Source organism: Manduca sexta, chromosome 4 (genome assembly GCF_014839805.1).
Source record: "Manduca sexta isolate Smith_Timp_Sample1 chromosome 4, JHU_Msex_v1.0, whole genome shotgun sequence".
NCBI classification, from domain to species: Eukaryota; Metazoa; Arthropoda; class Insecta; order Lepidoptera; family Sphingidae; genus Manduca; species Manduca sexta.
Window position 1 is genome coordinate 2,249,097 of NC_051118.1, and position 23,660 is coordinate 2,272,756.

The 23,660-nt window shown below is 35.1% G+C and overlaps 2 protein-coding genes across 2 annotated transcripts; both read right to left on the reverse strand.

Annotated features, from left to right (window-relative positions):
• Nucleotides 1–569: 569 nt before the first annotated feature.
• LOC115444558 (protein SYS1 homolog) lies at nt 570–4,255 on the reverse strand. The gene is made up of 3 exons (XM_030170383.2): nt 3,893–4,255; nt 2,989–3,110; nt 570–1,992 (listed from the first exon to the last, which is right to left on the reverse strand). Exons 1-3 carry the CDS (start codon nt 4,070–4,072, stop codon nt 1,803–1,805), a joined length of 492 nt encoding a protein of 163 aa, XP_030026243.1. The 5' UTR covers nt 4,073–4,255; the 3' UTR covers nt 570–1,802.
• An 874-nt stretch (nt 4,256–5,129) lies between these two features.
• On the reverse strand, nt 5,130–21,474 carry LOC115444582 (myrosinase 1). The gene is made up of 11 exons (XM_030170410.1): nt 21,422–21,474; nt 15,982–16,091; nt 13,989–14,136; nt 12,814–12,980; nt 10,155–10,412; nt 9,338–9,426; nt 8,283–8,430; nt 7,528–7,691; nt 6,951–7,103; nt 6,402–6,493; nt 5,130–5,346 (listed from the first exon to the last, which is right to left on the reverse strand). Exons 1-11 carry the CDS (start codon nt 21,448–21,450, stop codon nt 5,202–5,204), a joined length of 1,503 nt encoding a protein of 500 aa, XP_030026270.1. The 5' UTR covers nt 21,451–21,474; the 3' UTR covers nt 5,130–5,201.
• Between the last annotated feature and the right edge of the window lie 2,186 nt (nt 21,475–23,660).

Genomic DNA, 23,660 nt, shown 5'->3' on the forward strand with positions numbered 1-23,660 from the left:
TACCCAGTATTTTAATATTTGTTGGTTGTAGATGTGACATTTTTAAAACTACATCTTGCTTGAAGGACCAAGGTTTTTTTATGAGAAACCGGTTAAACCTGTATAAAACGTACCTTCATAATATCTACATAGATGTTCGTTAAAAAAATTATTGAATTCCAGAAATGTGCATCAAAACTCAAGTGTATAGTTGAAAATAAGCTAATATAAAATATGACGTGTCTTTATACATGTATTATTTAGCAATTACACAAACTTTATTTTGGTATAATGAGGTCAAGTCACATCTGCAAAATGAATCATGAAGGAACTAACAGCCAGTAGTTATTGCATGGATTTTTGCAATTACCAAATTTGTTATGAATGTAATGAGAATATATTGTATATAACCAATAAATATATAAATTTATGTTATTTTTGGTTTTATTTCTTCACAAAAATTATACGATGTTGCTAAAATCGTATTTATGTCACAATCTGAAATCAGGAAAAAGAAAAATACATCTATTTATGTTCTATTAGAATATATACTTTTGAGATAGATAAATGTATAAAAATAAAATAACAAATAGCCGTAAAAATCATTTATTTACACTTACGACGAACTAATAAATATCGAACATTGTTTCTCTCGATCACAGTATGTACAAACAAATCGTTGCCTCTATAAACTTTCTGCTATGCATTAATAACAAACTACATCACTATTATTAAGTTTCATAGCATTATTTCTTTTTTTATTATCCGGGAAGACTGCAATAGCAAAGGAGATGTAGTATTACACAGCCATTATCAAGTATAACTAAAAAAAAAGTTGTTTTAATACTTTTTGTTTACGTTACCATTTTATAGGGCAATTATTGACTGTTATACAACCATTTAAAGTAAGAATACATTACAACCTGAATATCTGTAATTTAACAGAACAGAATTAAACAATATTAAGAAAAGGGTCCTATATTAGTGGAAGACATCCAAACTCCATACAATTCTCCTAGAACATTTCATATATTTATCATGTTTGGTGGCAACACACTATGAGTCTCATTGAAAAAATGCATCTATATAATATATTATAGCCCTGGGAAAATTAATAATCTACCGATATGATTAGTTTTATATTTTTAAACACATTTTCGGTAATTTTACTTTTACAAATAACATCATACCTAAGCAAGTCATGCATATACTGTATGAAGTCTTGATGTTGAGAAAGCAAAATAATGGAGCGCTACATCTCCTTGCGTCAACCTAACATGTAATTCTGCTACCAATGGACAATTCAATGTTAAAAAAAAACTATTCTAAACTATTCTGGTTAAAAAAAACTGAATTTAAACTGTTCTCAAGTAGTAACTATGTTTCCAATTGCAGACTTCACCAAATGTACTGGGGATAATTAAAAATTAGCAAATATTTGTTTTTATTTAGTGATTTCTTTGCCCTGAATAGTTAAGTCAAAGTTGATTAAAGCAGTTAATTTAGAATTATCTACATTTGCTCAAATTTGCATAATCAACCATGTTTGGATTAAGTTTGTGTTAATTGAATATAACTTCATTTTCCATACACAATTATTTATGAGAGATTCTTTGTCCCATTACTATAATTGAGCGTTGAAATACACATTGAATTTTATTTTATAGAAAATCAAATAAAATGTCAGTCTGTAATTGAAATTTCAATTATCAACAATTATTTTGTTAAAAACCAATGCATCTGTTATGAAGCTTTAAAAATACTTTAGAATATTTTAACCGAATACCTATAAATAAATACAACCAAAGAAGAGCATGTCAGTTTCATAAGTCCACTTTGGCCCCAATATTGCTGAGTGGTATCGCTTGAAGTTCAGTACGGAGGCAAAGGAACTCTCCAGTGACACATGTGATGGCAGCACATGCTATGTTCAGCGTCCACCATGAGAATGTGGTTGGAAATCTACCATTATACATCCAGCATATCAGTAGATGGATGCAGTGGTATGTGCAACTGTAAATAGAAATTTTGATAAGAACAATAAAACTATTTAAGACTAAGAGTTACCTATGGATATGCCCATGTGAAAAGCCATATTCGTTACAAAATCAATGCGCCCACTTCTAAAATACAAACAATTTTACATTTATAATATCAGTAACAAAAACATAAGATAGGTATGATTAGGAATAATTTCACATAAAGAAAGATATTTCCCAGTACAAATGTCACTGTACTCTGGAAAAAAATGTTCAGTAAAAGACATGGTCTATCTTGTACCAAATTTTATTAAAAACTATATTAGTAGTCTGCATTTACTATGTTACTTTTACAGTAACAGCACATTTCAATTTAAATAAGAAAAGTCTAAAGTCCAAACTAGACAAATTTAGATTTATAATATGAATAAGTTTACATTTTTCATACAGATAAGGGCAGGTGGAGGTGTATGTATTGTATGCAAATGAAAAGGTGACAGGCTAGTGTCCTTTTTTTCCGACATTGAACGATACACTGGGATTTTATAGTCGTTTTGGAACCAAAATGTGGTTACTCAGAACAATTTGTAGGACCAAAAAAATAGTCAATTTATTGTACTGTTAAAATTAAAAAAATAGTTTTTAATAATATTTTTACTCATTCGAGTTTGATAGGGATAGTAATGTTGCGACAATTAATTCATAGTTATGAATGGCACCTATCATAGGGATTGTAGTAGTATGTGAGATTTAGTTGCATCACCATGAAAGCTCATTTACTATTCATAAACATTAATTTTAATGTTTATAAAAAAAAATATTTGATGACATTGGCATTTTTTCAAAACTCTTCAATTAATACCGAATTAAAAAAAAAATGATTCCAAAACGGCTATCAAATCACAGCATATATTTGGAATATGTGCCTTTTTCTGATTACAAATATATCTAACCCAGGCACAAAATCATGTCACTTAAGTTAATTGGTCTTTCTCCCTCAATATCATTGTCAAATTAAACTATTTCTTACCTAAAGTCTAAGCACAGTTTGGTCCTTCCGACTATGGTCCACAACGCAAATGCTCCAAATATTGCATTAAAAACAAATGCTAATATTATTGCTCTGCCTTCATTGTCTCGTACATGTAATTCCTGAAAAATATATTATAGAATAATTAAAAATACAGGTTTATATTTATAGTGCGTTGCTAAATGAAACCACATGCTCGTTAGCTTAGCTAAGAACCTATCTAAAACATTCATGAATAACAAATATTTTTGTCGAATAATCCTGGTTAATTTCCTGATTTTTTATTGTTTTGAGAATAAGGGATGAGCATTAGTATTTCTGATAGAAAGTGTGATGTTGCCAATAGGAATATATTTAGGCAATATTGAAATTACTTTTCGTTCATAGTTATTGTACTAAAAGTACAATTTTTTAATTTACATCTACGGTTAGAGTAACTTATTGTAAGATGTTATTTTCACGATTGGTTTTAGGTTAATTTAGTAAAAAAATATTTAAATAATCCTGTATGACTTTTTGGTGTGGTGAAAGTGTTTATACTGTCAGTTGGATAATGATTTCTTATGTTTACGCGAATGTTAGACATTGAAATTAAACTAATTTTTGGATTCTATCGTGGTTAGTATTTTATTTTTCTGCCGACGTTTCAAAGACTGCAGCCTTCATGGTCACGGGGGGGGAGGGGTGGGGGTTAGTTTAATTTCACTGTCAGTTGGAGCCTGGGTTTAATACATAAATTGTTCAATACTGCATGAGGTTTTATATTACAATTTTGTTTTGCCACACAAATTAAGTTTAATTCAGATACAAATACGGAATAGCTACGAAATTAAGAATAATAGGAAATGAGTTTTTAAATTGTGTGTTTACGTAAAAATATCCAAAGTTGACTCATGATACTTGCGTGATATTCGAATATATGGTCCAAGGTCCTCGTGGAGTCCGTCAAGTCCTGCATGATAGCCACGAGGAGGCTCAGCGAGAGGTACAGGACCGACTGCATTGCCACTATTTGAGATATAATTAAACAAGGGTCCCATTGCGTATAGCGGAATGAGCCAGTTAACTTCTTCATTTTTGACATCACTAACAGGCACAAACTGGGTTTTCTTAGGTCTAAGTTGGCAAACGGTTATGTAATTGCTTTAATATGGTTTTATTACGTTTACTGTTAAACATATGGGTGTATTTTACAGGTAATATTATAAGAAAACACTGCTTTGGTAAATATCAGCTGGGATTCACGACAGTTCCAACTCGATTGTCAAAGTCATTTTGTAGGACTGTCAAGCGTCGCGTTGCATTATAGTTTTCAATACTTTTAGCATGTAAATGTAGCCGATTATTTTTTTTTATCTATATATCTATATAAATAAAAATGAATCCCTATTTCCCTTGGTCACGCCATCACGCGTTAATGGCTGGACCGATTTCACTATTTCTTTTTTTGTTGTGTTTGTTATTGTCAGAAGGTTCGTATGAAGGAAAAAATTCAAAAAATTGCGCGGAAAATAAGAAAATTTAAGAAAACTTAACGACAATATTAATTTTACATAACTCTCAGTGGTTTGAAATAACTGTCAGCGATCGAAAGAATGCGCGCGTGCATAAAACAAACAAACAAATCAAAATAGTTAAGACAGGACAACGTCTGTCGGGTCAGCTAGTATCCTATATTTGTACATTTTGTTTTTTCTTATTAAAAACCTAAATCGCTATTTATAAAATTTAATTATGAATATTTATTTCCGGATCTAGTAAAATAAGATTGGGATATTCTGCTTTATTTGACTGGAGCGGTTGCAGTCTATCATAGGCAATTCTTCAGGCGCGGCAAAAGCAAAACACGATACCCGAAATTTTTTTTGGTTGTAAAATGCTCTTGGTTTGCAGGGAAGTAAACTAAAGAATGAAAGTCCTACAGCTCACTCTCTGTACGAGACTCCTGGCGGTGGCCCCCTTCGCTTCTTCAAGGCCGCCATTGGCTCGACGGGAGACTATTTTAATGCGCTTAGTTAATAGCAGCGTAAAGGGGGAGGGAGGGGGAGGGCCTATATTGAACTGCTGAACGGGCCCCCTAAAGATATGAACTTATTAAGAAATATTTATTTTTAAACAAACTCCGGATAATAATATGATAGATAAAATTTATTGGTTTAAGCTTTATAAATAAACTCTTAACGCTACAGCCTCTTTATTAAAAGTAAATAGGTTTACAATTCTATATGCTTATCCTCATCTGAGTGAACGAAGACAGATCCAGTTTTGACTACCCTCTCGTAGTACAGCGCCGACTCGCGCGGCGTGCGCGTGCGCTCTGTAGAGTTGAAGTCCACTTCGTATAGCCCGTATTTGACCCTGCAAATAGACAATTATTTAGTCAGGCTATTTTATTCCTATTTTCTTATCAAGTTTATCAAATAATTACGTCATTAAAATTCTAACACAGAGAGCACAATCAATCCGGTTAAAATCATTAACGTATTGGCTTTTGGTATCCGATGGAAGTGCTAAATGTCCAAAAAACGAAAAAGATACGCAATAGTATAGACTATAGAGTGAGGTCATTAAGGAGAAGAAACTATCATGCGCCTAAGGCGTCTAAGTGCACATTCCAATATTTTAAAATATGGTTGCTGCTCTATATTTGTTTATCAATTTTATTGCCGATTTCACAAAAATAATTCTTTTTCATATTATTTATTTTAGTATCTCGCGAATTATATAACTGGGGATCCCGTTCACATGACGTATTTCCAATGTCCCAGATTATAAGGTGAGTACCTTTAGAAAACTATATTCTGTTCCTTTAAAAAATAAGACCCAAATATTCCTATATCAGACACCTACAACCGTATTCACAAATATTACTTGAGGACACACAGTACGTAAGTACGTTTGAATGCGTAGTATTGATAATTTCATAGTTTTTTTTGGGTTTTGTTTAGCTTTGTCTGCCAGCCGACTAAATCAAAGTTGTATCGTAATATTATTTTGCTGGTGGTAGGATATTTTATATCCGCCCGGATAGCGAACCACTGTACACAAGGTGTTAAAACCCGCCATAGTGGCCCACGCAAGTAAGTCGTGTTCCGGGATCAGCCTGTGTATATCCAGTTCTAACAGATCAACACAATTGTTTCGACTGCCGAGGGGTAATCATATCTTGTCAGTCGAAATTCTATTGGACCATACTCCATTATCAATTATCATCAGGTGCAGTGGGGATATTTTGTCGTGCCCGAAAAAAATAGCCTATCACAGCCCCCAGTTCTGGCGCACGCACAGCGCTGGCTGTCATGCCGAATGCATCTGAGATAGTCTTTTTATCATAACTTTGTTCTTTGCTAAGTAACCTCTGTGAATACTGGCGCTTTTATTAAATAATACTTTTAAGAAAGATGTTCACTTACGAATACCCGCCGATCCATTCAAAATTATCCATGAGTGACCAGGTTATATACCCCCTAATGTCAATGCCATCTTCGTATATTGCCAGCCAAGTCTGAAACAGATTTCCATGAAATTGTTGCACCTACATTGCCTATGATAAACCCAAGAAAAAGCAAAGTAAAAATGTCAGATAGCGGCTAGACCATAGGCTCCATTCGACCGCGCTGAACGGAGACGGCCGCGTTCAATTTTAACGGTCAATCATCTCTCGTCAGTTAACAGTCTATGTGAACTCCATTCCGTTTACCATCAGGCGTAGGGCCTTGTCCATATAAATAAGGCAGATTTTAAACCACATTCTCATGTAGGACGTTGAACACAGCGTGTGCTGCCATCACATGCGTCACCGGAGAGTTCTTCTGCCTTCGTACTGAACTACAAATTGTAGCGCTTAGTAATATCTGGACCAAGGTAGACTTATAAAACGTCTATTCCATAATTAACGATACTGAAGGTCTTCCATAACACTTGCGTTATTTATGCTGTAAAATTCCCAAGATCTGGAATACCTGTTCCAAGTTATCCCTCATGGAGTCTATTCTCTCCTGGTCTCGCAGGCCCGTGCTGCCGCCTGCGTATCCGTTCTCCGTAATGAAGATGGTAATGTCGCCGTAGTTCTCTCTGATCCAGTTTAGCTGATGGCGAAGACCCTCGGGATATATCTGGCAAATAAAACAGCATTTCCATTAATTATACAGAAAAGGATTAGGTATAATACAGAAATAATCTAGAGTTAATGGAGATCAACATCGTGTAGAAAATTTTTGAGTAAATAAATAAATAAATAAAATGTAAATATAATATATATTTAAAAATAAGTTATTGCAAGCAGAGCGTTTCGTAAAAAGATTTTTTTTATTTACATTTTCGAGGTCGATACGTTACCAATCACGTTCAAGTAGTAACCTATTTGCATCTTAATAGTATTCATTTGGCATTCTTATACTCAGTTTTTAAATATTATTTATTAGTGGGATGATAATTTACCCTTGGGTACTTATTACCGCTTTCTAGCATCAGGTCACTGCCTTGTGCTTAAATATTATACTTTAACGTACAAAATTTAAAACTTCAAAATATACTCACGTAAAACCAAGAAGGTGCAGCAGTTTTCCACCCATTTCCTTTTTGGAAGTTCGCGCCGATGATCGGTTGACCGTCGAACGGCCATGCGCCCACCTTTTCACCCGGCTTCGCTTTTTTCACCAGGTTTGTGGTGTAATGATTTAACGCATAGAAGTCGTAAGTGCCTGTGTATAATTTAATACTTTTAAAAGATTTACATTAGCCACTCAGTGTAATGTCATATGAAACTTCATACTATAATATGCTACTAATCTTTCAGGGTAAAGAGCGCTATGCATTGCCTTTGCTTTATAATTGGTGTTGTTTTTATTTATGGCTAGTCGTGTTGCTAAACGTATGGCGAGCGGTTTTGCTCGCTTCTCAAATTAGAGTTTAGAATCTAAGGAAAGAGAGGATATTCTAAAGAGTATGAAAGAAAGCAAGGAATATATAGAGATAACAAAGGAACTGAGTTTTCAAACGTGAGGAGCATGGAAGACAAGAGATAACTGAAAGATGAATAAATACAGTCTATTTATTCTTCTTCAGTCTATTCTTGCTTCGAGCAGGCCGGTATACTATGTCCACTGGCGAGGGTTAAACATCCCTCGTAATTCAATATTACATCTGGAAGCCACTCAACTAACCAACAGCTGCAGTAGTCATTGTGGTGTTCATATAAATAAGCTGAGAGAGACCATTTAAGATAGATACAAATGATACGATGATATGATACTACGAATAAATAAGGAGAATGCAAATTGAAATAGTTCTACCTCTAATAAATTTAATTTCTTCTTCAGTAAACTCAGGCATTCTGGGCCTCCAGTATCCTTGCTCATATCCTTGTTCCGTGATCAGCTTCTGCAGTTTCTTAGGCCAGCCACCTTCTTTGGAGTAAATTGGGTGGGAAAACCGGCCCTCCTGACATATAAGCATATTTAGTTAATCAGAAGTTATGAATCAGATGTAGATCAACATTATTGCTGAGCGTTGATATCAGATATTACTACATATTTGGATCGTCAAGAGTTTTTTGTTTAAATATTACGGCAGTTTAGTTGTGTATGTGTGCGACACTGTTCTGAGGTCCTGGATCGGGCAGTGTTAGGTTATTCTGCTCAGTATCAGCCCAGAGTCTGGATTTTTTACCCGATACAGCGATTGGCTCGTCCTCTTTAGATTTGAATATACTTGGATAAGCGATTGATCTTGAAGCGGCGATAGCCTAGTTGGTTGTGGAAGCGGCGATAGCCTAGTTGGTTGTGGAACGGTCTGCCGAGACGAATGTCCGCAGATTCAAATCCCAAGGACACTCACCTCAGATTTTTCTAAAAAATTATGTGTGTATTCGTTGTGAATTATCGCTTGCTTTAAAGGTGAAGGAAAACATCGTGAGGAAACCTGCATACCTGAGAAGTTCTCTATAGGAATTTCGAGGGTGTTTGAATTCTACTAATCCGCACTAGGCCAGCGTGGTGGACTAAGGCCTAATCCCTCCCAGTAGTAGAGGAGGCCCGTGCTCAGCAGTGGGCAAGTATATAATACAGGGCTGATATTATTATTATTATTAAGCGATTGATCTGACTGTACTTTGTTATAGTCTGCTCTTTGTTGGGGACTACGGCGTGCTGTGTGTCATTTTGTTTTGTTTTTATACTATTAAAAAGTTATTGCAAGCGATATTCATCAAAACAAACAAATAAATTTAGAAATTCAGAGGTGCGGATAACATTTGTATGAAAATGATGAAACACGTGAAGATATGTCGTCAGTCAGTAGGTTCTATAGATAGTGTTTAATATAATTGGTGATATGAAACAGTACATACACAGTATTCGAGCATGAGATCCGTGGTCTCCTTGTCTTCATCCGATACAGGCTCGTACCAAAAGAATAGGTTCGTCATTGATACTTTGCCTAAAATAAACCACAATAAAGAAGGTAAATTAGCTTCAGTCATTAGTATTGGATTATTTTGTGATAATCGGAGTAACCTGCTTTTTGAAGTCGGTTAAAGTATTAAAACGCGCGCGGACGCTGTCAATTTGATGCCCTGTAACTCTTCGGTTGTTGCTGAAGGCAGTATCAGTTTCATAGTAATGAAATGTTTTTGGGTAGCTGCTAAATTAACAAAGTATGCGCGGCGACTAAATTGTTAGTGATTAATTTTTAAATATAAATAAGACTAAAGACTTATTTCACATGTTTCAAGTATATTTTATTTGACAGTTATCGTATTAAACAGCTAATGTGGATAGTACACATTTTAACACCATTTATTTGGGAGCGCAGATTCGAGTGTGATTTTTGGATTTGGTCGGCTTATACAAATATGTAACGAGTAGCAGCATTTACAAAAAAAAATATGAAACATACCCTTAATTACGTACTTATATAAAATATAAGCTAAGTTACATAATATAGACTATATCACATAGTAAATATATATATATTTATGTATAAGACAGAGTTACGTTAAATTTTGTAACAAACTAAAAAATTGGAACAGCGTATAAAATAAGACATATGTAGTATTATAGATAAAAAAAGTAAATATTGAAATAATGCAGATAATGTCTAATATATCAGGAGGAACGAGAGAGGGCTTAGCGCCCCATTTATAACAAACGGATGACAACACTAACCATGATATTTCGGTTTGAACTCCTCATCGTAAACCCTCCAAGCCTTAGCATGTGCTAACACAACATTCTTGGAACACAAATACAAGCCCACATCTGGGTCCACAATCTTAGGAGCCAAGAAGTCGCCATAGCCGCCATCGCAGATCGCCATGGGCTCATTTAGAGTTATCCACATCTTCACCCTGTCTCCAAAGAGGGTGTACACGACCCTGGCGTAGTCCGTGAACCAATCCGCTATAAGGGGGTTGGCCCAACCACCTTGAACATCAAAGAAAATAACATTAATTATGGTAGATACATAACAGAAGCTACTTTTTTAACCGACTTCAAAAAAAAGGAGGAGGTTATCAATTCGACGTGAATTTTTTTTTTTTTTTCTATGTTTGTTACCTCGGAACTCGCTCATTTATGAACCGATTTGGAAAATTCTTTTTTTATTCGAAAGAATTTCTCTCCAGATTGGTCCCATAAATTTTATTTCAACATCGCTTCGGTAGTTTGATTTTAAAATTAAAAAAACTAGAATAATTATGTTGTCCAAGAAAACGAAATCGCGAATTTAGCTTTCCTGTGACGTATTTAGTTATGTTTTTGCTTTGAGTTTGGTTGAGTGTACTTCTCACATACTTATACATATAGCATAACATCTTTTCCCCGTGTCAGGGGTAGGCAGAGGCGTAACATTTCATCGCGATAGTCGTACTGTGTGTGAAACATATCAGTTGTGTTTTTGGGTTGGGTTTAATTGACTCTACTTCTTACATACATACATATATGTATATAGCATCACACCTTTTCCCCTTTTTAGGGGTAGGCAGAGATGTAACACCGACAGCGCAATAGTTATAGTATGATCGAAATATATCAGTTGTGTTTTTGCGTTAGGTTTGCTTGAATCTACTTCTTACATACATATATATAGCATCACACCTTTTCCCCTTTTCAGGGGTAGGCAGAGGTGTTACACCACAGCGCGATAGTTGTAATGTGAGCCAAGTGTATCAGTTGTGTTTTTGCGTTAGGTTTCCTCGAATCTACTTCTCACATGCTTATACATATAGCATAACATCTTTTCCCCGTGTCAGGGGTAGGCAAAGGTGTAACATTTCAGCGCGATAGTCGTACTGCGAGCGAAACACATTAGTTGTGTTTTTGCGTTGGGTCTAGTTGACTTTACTTCTTACATACATACATAATATAGCATCACACCTTTTCGCCTTTTCAGGGGTAGGCAGAGATGTAACACCACAGCGCGATAGTTGTACTGTGAGCCAAATAATATTAGTTGTGTTTTTGCGTTAGGTTTGCTTGAATCTACTTCTTACATACATATATATAGCATCACACCTTTTCCCCTTTATAGTGGTACTCAGAGGTGTAACTCCTCAGCGCGATAGTCGTATCGTGAGCGAAACACAACTATGCCATTGAGACGGTCTATTTTTACTAACACAAAAAGCAAAAATAAAAATAATTTTAACAAAAATTAAACCGCCTTCAAAACCACTCAAAACCAAAAATAATTTCACATAACAAGTATATATTGGATACCAATTTTGGAGTCGGTGCCTAATTAAAATTGCTAGTTAAGCTAGATAAATACATTAACAAATATACGAAAACAATGTGCTGCCAGCGTATAAAGTCAGCAAATCAGATCGTCACCGGAGATAAACACATCGCCGCAGCACAGCAAATGGAAGCTATTAAGGAAATATTTAAATTTGTGAACTGTACACTACCCAAATTCTTCCCCTGTTACATATAGCTGGTCTATTGTGGGTGTATTACACTCCCTGCCTCGAAAAAAGAGGAAATAAAAATATGAAACACCATACATGTGCTTGGTATTAAACCTTTCACTGTGTATGTTGTAGTACACGCAAACCTACTCCTTTTAATTAATTTGAAAGAAATTTAGCTCATAGATGGACTATGCAACAAATATAGCTAACTAGCAATTTTAATTAGGCACCGACTCCAAAATTGGTATCCAATATATACTTGTTATGTGAAATTATTTTTTGGTTTTGAGTGGTTTTTGAAGGCGGTTTAATTTTTTGTTAAAATTATTTTTTTAGTTTCTCTAGTAGCGGACATGAGAGTCTTGGTTGCTTCCATCAATTGCTCATACTACCGCCAAACACCTTCGAGTAACCATTGAGATACGGTTTGATCATTGGGGCTGTAATTGCTTCAGCCCTGAATGGGGGCGATTGGACAAGTCCACCATGGCGCCCTCTGCCTATGGTACAAGACGACTAATAGGAAAGATGTAGGGGTTGGCTGGTGGCGGGAGGCTGCCCGCCGTTAGTTTACGCTATGCGCTGTATTTTGGCACATTTTTGAGACTCCCAGGATTATCCATAGCGTTTGTTAGTCCCATGTTGTCGTTGAGCCCCAATATAAGGAGACAGGCCGCACTAGGCTCGGTACCACGCAATGGTGGCTAAGATCTACAGCTTCTGTTGAAGGAATCTCGCAGCCGTTCTTAATGCGCTGAAGATTGCCTTACGTAGTCCACAGCCTGATCGCACAGTGTGACCCACGTGGGTTACATAAGGGCGCATTACACTTATGTAAAGAGGACGTTTATATGGATACGAATTTCGTCTACTCATCCAACAGTATTATGCAAAAAGTCTAGATCTATGCTTACCAAGATCCTGTATCGATTGTGGAAGGTCGAAGTGGAAGATGGTGATAAGGGGCTCGATGTTCCGCGCCAACAGTCCGTCGATCAGATTGTTGTAGTAATTCTTGCCGGCTTCACTGATATAGTTGTTGAACCCGGTCGGCAGGAGACGAGGCCAGGAGATTGAGAATCTGATGATGCACAATTATAGGTCTATTTTCCTTGCCTTTCGGTTTGGCAAGTTCCCTATAGACGATATAATATAGACCGGTTGTAATGACATCGGATAAAGCGACTTAATGGCAAGGTCCTCGCGAATGTGATACTTAGCCGACCTTACACCCACCACTAAAAGTCCTGTCAGCCAGGATCGACATTGGCACGCAACTTATGACACGAAGCGTCACCTGCCTTTATCCCGCAACGAAATTAATCAAATAGAAGGATAGGGAGGAGTTGGAAATATTAATTGCCCTCTACCCTCTATAGCAAAGCAAGTGATGTATAAAAAATATTCATTCATAAGAGGCGATAGTTGGGTGTGGAACGGACTGGCAAAACGAATGTCCGCAGGTTCAAATCCCAAGGGCACACAGCTCAGATTTTTATAAAAAAATATGTGTGTATTCTTTGTGAATTTATCGTTCGCTTTAACGGTGAAGGAAAACATCGTGAGGAAACCTGCACATCTGAGAAGTTCCTCTATAGGAATTTCTAAGGTGTGTGAAGTCTAACAATCCGCACTAGGCCAGCGTGGTGGACTAAGGCCTAATCTCTCTCAGAAGTAGAGGAGGCCCGTGCTCAGCAGTGGGCAAGTATATAATACAGGGCTGATATTATTATTATTATTATTATTTGTATCATTACTGAATCTCGGCTGTTAGACCGGGTTGCAGGATGCGGACGGGCCAAAGCCAAGTCGGTGACGTCACAGTTTGTTATTAATACTATTTGATGCTACTCCTTCCATCAAATTCCAAAGTTTATAACGACGATTATAACTTCTTTAGTTTTTAGATGACATGCATTTTTAAACGTATTAAAAAAGAGTAGTCGACTATCCTATTATGCCAGCCTGCTTAGAACCGAATAAATAAACTGATCCCAGAAAAGGACATTCTAACCTGGGCCATTATGGCGGACACCTTATGTGGTGGTAGCTATCCGAGTGAATACAAGTATCATACCAAACTTGTTACCTGTAGACGTGTAAGCCCATCTCCGCAATCATGTCGATGTCCCGTCTCCACTGGTGGTAGGAGTCGCAAGCGATCTCTCCATTGCTGTGGTCCATTGAAGCATCAGGACGCTCGTGGTACAGTCGGTCGAATATGCTCTCGCCTTTGTCTTAATAAAAAAAAAGAAACAAAAAAGATGTATTTGTTGGTGTTAAAACGCTGAACAAAATAGCAATACGAACGTCCAGTATAAATAAGTATTTATGTTTCTTAAGATTACTTACAATGAATAAATGAATAAACAAATATCAACAATATTCATTCAGCTGGATGCTGTCGTACCACGTTAGTAGTACTGACTGTAAGACGACCAAATACAAAAGAATGGCTCTCAAATAAATGGCAAAGAACACAGTAACTATAATGTATATGCTCAAATGTATCGTGCATTAAATCCTCATTTAGACGGAACAATTATTGCTAGCAGCAATCAAATGCAATATGGTAATTTTCTATGTTTGATTTAGTTAATTATTTTATATGTAACATAGAGTATCAAAATTGGTTGAAAAATAAAGCAGTTATTCATATTTGAAATATTGTTGTGAGCAACAGTGAAGGCGTTGTGGGGTTATCGCGTTGTCCTTTTCTCACTCACGCAGCATTATGGCCGGTGGCATTGGGTGACGTCACATTTTATTATTACTGTAATTTGACAGATTCCCTTTACACCAAATTTAAAAACTTTATAAGTTATTAATTATTGCGTGGATTTTGAAATTTCTTTTTCCTATAAATCTTGGATGAAATATATTCTTGATAAATGTATCTAAAAAAAGTCGCCAACTACCTTGTTATTGCTAGCAATAATTTATTAGTCTAATGAGACTTAACTAGTGGATGTCATTTACTTGAACGTTGTCAAAATAATCCGTGTTGTAGAACGAAATCTAAGCTAAATTAGTTTTGCTTAGCTCGCATGGCTGAGAAAATGACACTTAGAATATAGCTTCGTTTATATAGTGTGACCTTTACTAAGAATATCAGATATATGACATTCGAAAGTTCGGTGCGGTCGACCTCTCCACATTCGCCTAATAATTTTTCTTTGTCAATCTCTTATCATCCATCCTCTCCAAATTCCCAAACCACCAAGTATTAAGTTTGTAATTCAAATAAATAAAATCTGTAACGGATCCAGGGCTAAACCACTAGTCCATGGTCAAATATACAGAATAAGCTAATGCCAAGGATATAAGCCATTGATTTTCACGCACTGAATGTTACGGAAACAAAATCGCGAGCAAAGCTAGTAATCAAATTTAATATTACTTATAATATGATAAATTATAGGAACAGATAAAAGTCGCCAACCAAAGCTAGTAATAAAATTGAATTTTACTAATAGTATAATGATAGGTCATAGTAACAGATTACAATTAGGAGTTTTCTCAAGCAATTATGAACAATTAACTGAACAAAACAACGTGGCAAAAATGGGTCAATGCGCAAAAAGGTTTATTGTGCGAATAATTAGCAATATGTACAATGTATACCAACCAGCGCAATGATTCTTATGTTTACGCAAATATAACTATTTTTTTGGATTAAATTATATTATTTTTTGGATTATTGCGGTTTTTATTTTATACATATTTTTAAAATGTAGGTGAATATTGTATCTTTAAGTTTTAGGACGACCAACATCCTATTCCCAGAGACCATGAAGGCTGCAAATTCTTTGAAATGTAGGGAGGAAATTATATTATAAAAAAACAATAAATATACCAGCAAATATATATGCCTAGTGTAAAAGTAGAGGGCAAAAGAGCTCGTGGACGCGTTAATACCCGTTGAACACACCAAATCAAATCTATGACCCACTCCGCTATAAACGAAAGCTTCCACTCCGCCAAACATCGAGGCATATGGCGAAAATGGCAGCCCAAACATGACCATGACCAGTCTGTCAAGAAGATACGACTACGAAGAACAATTTAGTTTAAGTACTAACCGCTAGCATTCCATCCTCCTTCGATCTGGTAGGCCGATGTAGACGCCCCGAACTTGAACCCTGGCGGGAACGTCAGGAGCTTGTCGCTCCACGAGACGCCGAAGAGCACGCTAAAATAAGATAGAATTATAATTGTATTTTTCCAGAGGGGCTCAACGTAAGTATGTTAGAATGTGGGAATCAAACGAAATCGTTTTTGTAAATAAATCTGTATTGCTCAAACCTTATTTTTTTAATTCGAGCGCGGCAAAGTGACTTCACTGCACCTGATGGTAAGTGGAGTGCGGTCCCATTGAATATCGACTGACGAGGGATGATTATTACCCCTCGGCAGTCGACACAATTATGCCTGTCGGAACCAGATATACACAGGCTGATCCCGGAACGCGACACACTTACGTAGGCCACAATGGCGGGTTTTAACACCTTGTGTATAACGATGGTCGCTATCTGGGCGGATATAAAATATATCTTACCACCAGCAAAAGTTATTGACATTATGGTGTATTCTATACGCGCACAGCAAAATGTTTTGTCGCGTAGATTCTGTTTATTGTCTTTCCTCTTTAAAAGAAAGATAATTTTATAAAATATAGCTTTAAAAAACCAGTAAAATAAAAAACCTGCTCGGGGTGCGCTACTTTTGCTTTATTGTTTTAAAGTAACATTACAAGATAATTTAGTTCTATATTTAACCACAAGATGGCGAGGATTTTTGTTTCTCTAATCGTGCTAACATTGGCGAAGGTTCCAAGTAACCCGATTTCTGTCGACTTCCCCTTCGTAATTTATGTACAATCTTACCATTAAAAGGACATACATGCAGACCGCATTTATGCTTAGTAGGTACTTATATGTTGTGTGGGGTTCCTTTTCGGAAGAATTCACACTTCGCGACTGTATGTTATAACATTGTTTTTAGTACGTACGCAGTTTTAATGTGTAATTTTTACCCTATTGTTATTTAGTCGTTAGTTTTTAAATTATAATTTCATGGGAATATTTATAATTAACTTACTTATAATAACTATGGCGAATAAAGAACACGAATATATTAATATACTTGATTTAAAGCAATTTTTTATTCTCTATTCTATGACGAATTTTAAAAGGCAAATTATACAGACATAATTTTGCCAATAAAAAAATTATAACGTTATAATATAAAAGTGAGACAACAGACAATTGTAGATATATACAACCTCTGTCTACCCCTTCATGGATAAAGGCGTGTGTGTAATAAATATTCTAATAATGCAAAAAACAATATAGATGTTTTACTTCACGGAAGTTCTCGCCCTTCCGGTATCATTATGTATATATTATATTATAATTATGCAATCTATCATATTTTATTATCATTGGTAATCACTTGCGTTTCAATTATTGCAGATCTAACCGCAAGAGTGTATTCATTCATATACTTATTTGTTTTATAAAACACCAAACAAGTGACAATCATGTATGCAACATATTATGATATGAAATATAATACCTGGACCATAATTATAACCCAAAACATGTGTTCTAGAAAGTAAAAGCAACTATATATAAAATAAAATAAAATAAAATGCTTTATTCATCACGTAGGCGAACATAGTTGCACTTATGATAAGTCAAGGTACATGAGAATATTTAATTATTACTTAATTAAATTAGCTTATATAAACAAAGACAATTTATATTGAGAATAAAATAAATGAAAAATATACTTAGTAAACAAAGAAGCCAGGTCGGGCTGGCAGGGAAGATGAAATAAAATGATGTATATATGTATTTTAAATAAGCAATAAGGGAGAAACGCGTCGCGATGCTCACCGGTGAGGACAATAAAAGCCCTAACCTAGCTAACCTACTATAAAACCACAGTTTGAGTACTCTTAGGTGAATGGAATTACTAGATTAATAAGTACAAGTGAACAATATGCGAGGTTAAGAGTTATGAATCTTTGAGGATATAGTGAATATAGTATTCGAGGCGATATTATGCTTCAGTAATGGAGGGATAGACACATGTTGCATACGAGATTTAAGAAAGCGGGAAATTTAGTGTAATTTGATATGGTTAAACAATAAATGTAAAGTAGCGATAGCCTAGTTTGTTGTGGAACGGACTGCCGAGATAAATGTCTTCAGGTTCAAATCCCAAGGGCACACGCATCTGAATTTTCAAAAAAATATTTGTGTATTCTTTGTGAATTATCGCTAGCTTTAACGGTGAAGGAAAATCATGAGGAAACCTGCATACCTGAGAAGTTGAGATAGGACTTATGAGGGTTTGTGAAGTCTACCAATCCGCACTAGGCCAGCGTGGACTAAGGCCTAATCCCTCTCAGTAGTATAGAAATGCCTAGCAGTGGGACAGTATATACGGGGCTGATATGATATATTATTATGAACAATAAATTAACGCGATACTCAAACACTACTTAAGTAACACCCAACGGATTTAGAAGAAATTCGGTATGGAGATAGCTTGAGCCCCTGGGAAGGACATAGGCTACTTTGTATCCCGGAAAACTATAAAGCGAATCTATTATCCCGGAAAACTCTTCCACGCAGTCGAATCCGCGAGCAAAAGCAAAAATATCAAAAATACGTATATTTCAGAAGCTTAAAGTATCATTATTAGCTGTAATGCATATTTTTATATTGTTATTAGTTGACCCGACAGACGTTGTCCTGTCTTAACTACATATGTATGCACGCGCGCATTCTGTCGATTACTGACAGTTATTTCAAACCTCTGACAGTTATGTAAAATTAATATTGTCGTAAAGTTTCTTAAATTTTCTAATTTTCCGCATAATTTTTAGTTTTTTTTCTTTCATAAGAACCTTCTCCTGATAATAACAAACACAACAACAAAAGTAATAGTGAAATCGATCCAGCCGTTCACGCGTGATTGCGTGACAAGGGTAAATAGGGATTCATTTTTATATATATATAGATTTTATAGATGAAAGCTTGTATTTAGCAACTTAACTTTACTTATTGACGAAAGTCACTTTGTAAATAGTATTAGTCCGTAAGCTTTCCTTAAATAAAGTAATAATAAAAAAAGAATATGTTGGAGTCATTAAGTTTTTATTGCAATCTACATTTGGGTGTAGGCCTTGTTTGCTCATTAAATGATTTACAAAACAGTTTTTTAAGTATTGTAAAAGACTAATTATTTTACATGGCAATTAATAAGTTATAAATTACTGAATATAAAATGTTCATTTTAGGGTTTCAAGGCCAAAGGCCAAAAGACAAAATCAGTGGCCAAGTCAAAAGTACCCTGAACCGGCAAGAATGCATGACAAGATTGATGAAGGTGGAGGAAGTGAGAGAAGTATGCCAGAATTTTGCAAAGTGGCAATCTATAGTTTCTGCCTACCCATGAGACAGAGGCGTGATATTTATGTATTTTAGAGTCTTGTAACTTGAAAATCGGACACCTTCTAAAGTTGGTCTTGAGTACAGTAAATTGATCAATAAAATAAAAACCCTCGCTATTTAGTGATCAAATTTAAAAATAACTTCTTGTACTAACAATATCATTATTATTAGCTTTAAACATAGAAATATGGGTTTTTCAAAGCAGGTTTCTTATATTCCTCAAGTTATATAATAATATCCCACTACTGTAGCCTTGTTCAACCTTTTTTTATAGGCTGCAAAAACTTAGTAATACTGCCTCAGGGCAAACATAAATTCATTAACCTACATAACTTTTTAAAACATAATTAAAAGTTAACGTATTATGTATTTTAATAAAGTAAGTTAATTAAATGATTTTATGCTCATAGAGTTAGCATATAGCTATGATTATTGGTAATTTTCTGACTGTTTTTTTAAGTCAGGTGAGTTACGTAGAAAAGATAAGCGAGGCGCTGGCAAAATGTCTACAGACAGCGAACATAGCTGCACTAGTGAGAAAATCGAAAAATTTCCGGTTAAAACTTACTTAAAATATCAAATTCAAATCCTGAATTGAACTCAAAAATCTTTAAATACTAGATAGATATCGTATTGCACCATATTAGAGGCTGTATCTAAATTTGCTTTTGTATTTCAGAATGAAAAAAATATAGCAGACAGAACCACTGGTAAATGCTACTGTGAAAAAATAATATATTAGAGACCGTAATATTTAAATTTGCTTTTGTATTTCAGAATGAAAAAAATATAGCAGACAGAACCACTGGTAAATGCTACTGTGAAAAAATAATATATTAGAGGCCGTAATATTGAAATTTGCTTTTGTATTTCAGAAAGAAAACATTATAGCAGATAGAACCACTGGTAAATGCAACTGTGTAAAAAAAATACAGAATCATCTTGGTGGTAGGATTGTATGAGATCAGATAGCGATAGTACACAAGGTGTAAAACCCGACGTAGTGGCCCACGTTTCGTTTCGGGATCAGCCTGTGTATATCCGACTTCATGTCGGCCTGACATAATTGTGTCGACGGGGTAATCTCTCGCCAGTCGACATTATGTGCACTCTACTCTGATAAGATCAGATGCAGGATCAGTCTTTTATTAAATAAAATTAATAACATTAACACACAAAGCATAAACGCTTATGGAGCGCAAATATTTCACAGGAATTATTTAATTATGTATTGCGATAGCTTAGTTGGTTGTGGAACAGACTGCCGAGACAGATATCCTCATATAAAGAGAAAAAATCCCAAGGGCACACACCTCCGACTTTTCTAAAGATATGTGTGTATTTTTTGTGAATTATCGCTTGCTTTAACGTTAAAGGAAAACATCTTGAGGACACCTGCATCCTGAGAAGGTCTCTATAGGAATTGAGGGTGTGTGAAGTCTATCAATCCGCACTAAGCTAGAGTGAACGAAGGCCTTATCCCTCTCAGTAGTAGAGAAGGCCCGTACCCAGCTGTGAGATAGTATATAATACAGGGTTGATATTATTATTATATTTATGTAAAGTAATTTAGATAGTTTTTGATTGTAATAAATGTCTTACGAATTTACTCACGTCAAATAATTCGCGTAAGACAACACAATAATCAGGTCAATCCTTTTACAAAATTTAAAACTGCCTTTAAAACCCAGTAAACATAACAGAACTGAATCCTAATATAATACCATTTAATTTATAAACTATCTATAACATGGCTATATTTAATTTGAATTGTTTATTTATTTAATAAAATTAAGACGCAAAACAAATCACAATCAAAATTAAAGCAAATTATAAAATATACAAGCATAAAAACTAGATTGTTAAACTATTTGTCGTATTTTTAAGGGGTTTAAATTACTTAGTTTAAAAATATTCTATGCAATACCAGATGATCTTAAAAAATACATTTAAGACTTCAGTACACTTAGAACAAAAACCAATGTCCAAAAGTAAAAAAAATCTAATTAAGTATCACCTAAAATTAATTACTTTCTTTAACACGCTTACTACGTACCTGAACACGACCACACCATAATAATACATCTTGTTGACTGAATGACATTTTGCGCATCCAGCGAGCGGTGAATTAATAAAAAATGAACAGTTTCCAACTGAAACACACGTTACTGAGAATTGTATAAATTGGTTAATGAAGAAAGAATTCTTGTTCTCGATATTGTTAAATTGAATTTGAAGAAGCAATTGCGTAGGTCTGATGCCGCTTTTTTATGTATCTAAAATCTATAATGGGATACTGGAATCCCCCGGCTTAGGGATTGTAAGAGTTTGGAGGAAAGTTGAGAGGGGATATCTGGGGAAGGAGAAGGAACCTTAGGATAAGAGGAGAAGGCTAGTTAATGTGCGCTAGCTCTCATAGGACTCAATGTGAGCAGCAAATCATAATATTAGCAACCATGAGATATACACAGTTATCTGTGGTTTGAGCCGTGTCAAATGTCCCTCTGTGTATAGGCGTGCATTCAGTGTGGAGACCAAGCGCACAATAATTGCATCGTCTTCATTACACTTGATATTAATGTTTTTTTTTTAATATTATGTAACTAAAACCAAAGAAAATATTTCTTTCTTTCTTCTATTACGTGTAGTGAAGTGTTTATGGCGGGCTCGTTTAAAAAAAAAACATGTATTTCGAGCATACATATGCATCCATCATTTTTATCATCATTTTTGCATTGTGTTACTAAATTCAAAATGGTATTTTATAACAGAAAATAAAACTATCCAGAATTATATTAACTTGTACCACTTTTATTTTTATCAATGTATAATTATGTTTAAACCTACATATATTTTATCATTCCGAACGAATCAGTTTATTCAGTTCATATTCGCGAATGCAAGTGCGCAAAATTATTGAACGTTAAAAATATAACGCGGCATGACGACGATTACCAAATAATTTACAATAAATTATTAAATGTCGATATTGAGATGACATTTGCCTCATAACTGTTAAAATTTTAGCTAAAATTTGTTTCAAAGAAAAACAAATTTACCAATCAATAATTATAACATTTTAATAAAAGCAAGTATCAAAAAGTTATTGATTAAGTATAATTGTGTTGCGAAATTGAGGTCACATGATGTCAATAAAACGTGTGCAATTTAATTTACGTTGTAGCCAGTGTAACTACTGGACGTAATAAGACTTAATATCCCATGTCTCAGGAAGGCGAGCGCAGTGGAATAGCAAACAATACTTTATAATTTAAGGTGTTGGATGGTGTACTGTTTATGGGCGGTCGTTTCGCTTACCATCAGGCGAACGGCAAGCTCGTCTCGTCATTCAAAGCAAAAAAACTACGTCAAGGTAAGAACTGAAGTCTCAACAGTGCCCAACTTCCGGAGACATGCATTTTATTGCAATATCTTTCGCGACTTCGGCTGCGTGAAAAAGGATTTTCGGGATAACAGTCCCTGTTAACGGATTGTAAGAAGTGACGCAGGAGCCAGTGTGTGTGATGTCATTGACGGTAACATTTCTATATATATATATATATAAAAATGAATCCCTGTTTCCCTTGGTCACGCCATCACGCGTTAACTGGACCGATTACACTATTTTTTTTTGTGTTTGTTATTGTCAGGAGAAGGTTCTTATGAAAGAAAAAATTCAAAAAAATGCGCGGAAAATTAGAAAATTTAAGGAAAATTCACGACAATATTAATTTTACATAACAGTCAGTGGTTTGAAATAACTGTCAACGATCGACAATGCGCGCGTGCATACATAGTTGAGATAGGTCAACGTCTGTCGGGTCAGCTAGTGTATAATGTTTTTTCTAATCTACCGACGTTAGTTGCTACGATCAGGGGCCTTATTCTCTATCCCGCACGTTATTTTGACAGTGCGTAACAAGCACGTAACACAACCCATCATGTTTAGGACTATAGAAATTTGGCTTACAGAATACCATTCCACGCACATTTCTCGAAGATAACATGACACGGCCGCGTTACGCGTTTACACTATCATACAGAATAAGGGCCCAGTGCGAGTGTCACAAAAGGCTGCTGCGTTATTCCTTTTAAAAATATTAAAATCGAGGTAAATACGTTATAAACGGTTTCTCTGTATTTATTTTGCTTCACTTACGTCCGTGCAATAATAACAGCCCGCTTTTTTTTTACCAGGAAAAAATTTACAATTTACTATAAGTTTTCAACTGGACCTCTAGCAATACATCGGTGAAAATTACATTTGATAACGTTGTAGCCACGCTTGACCCTTT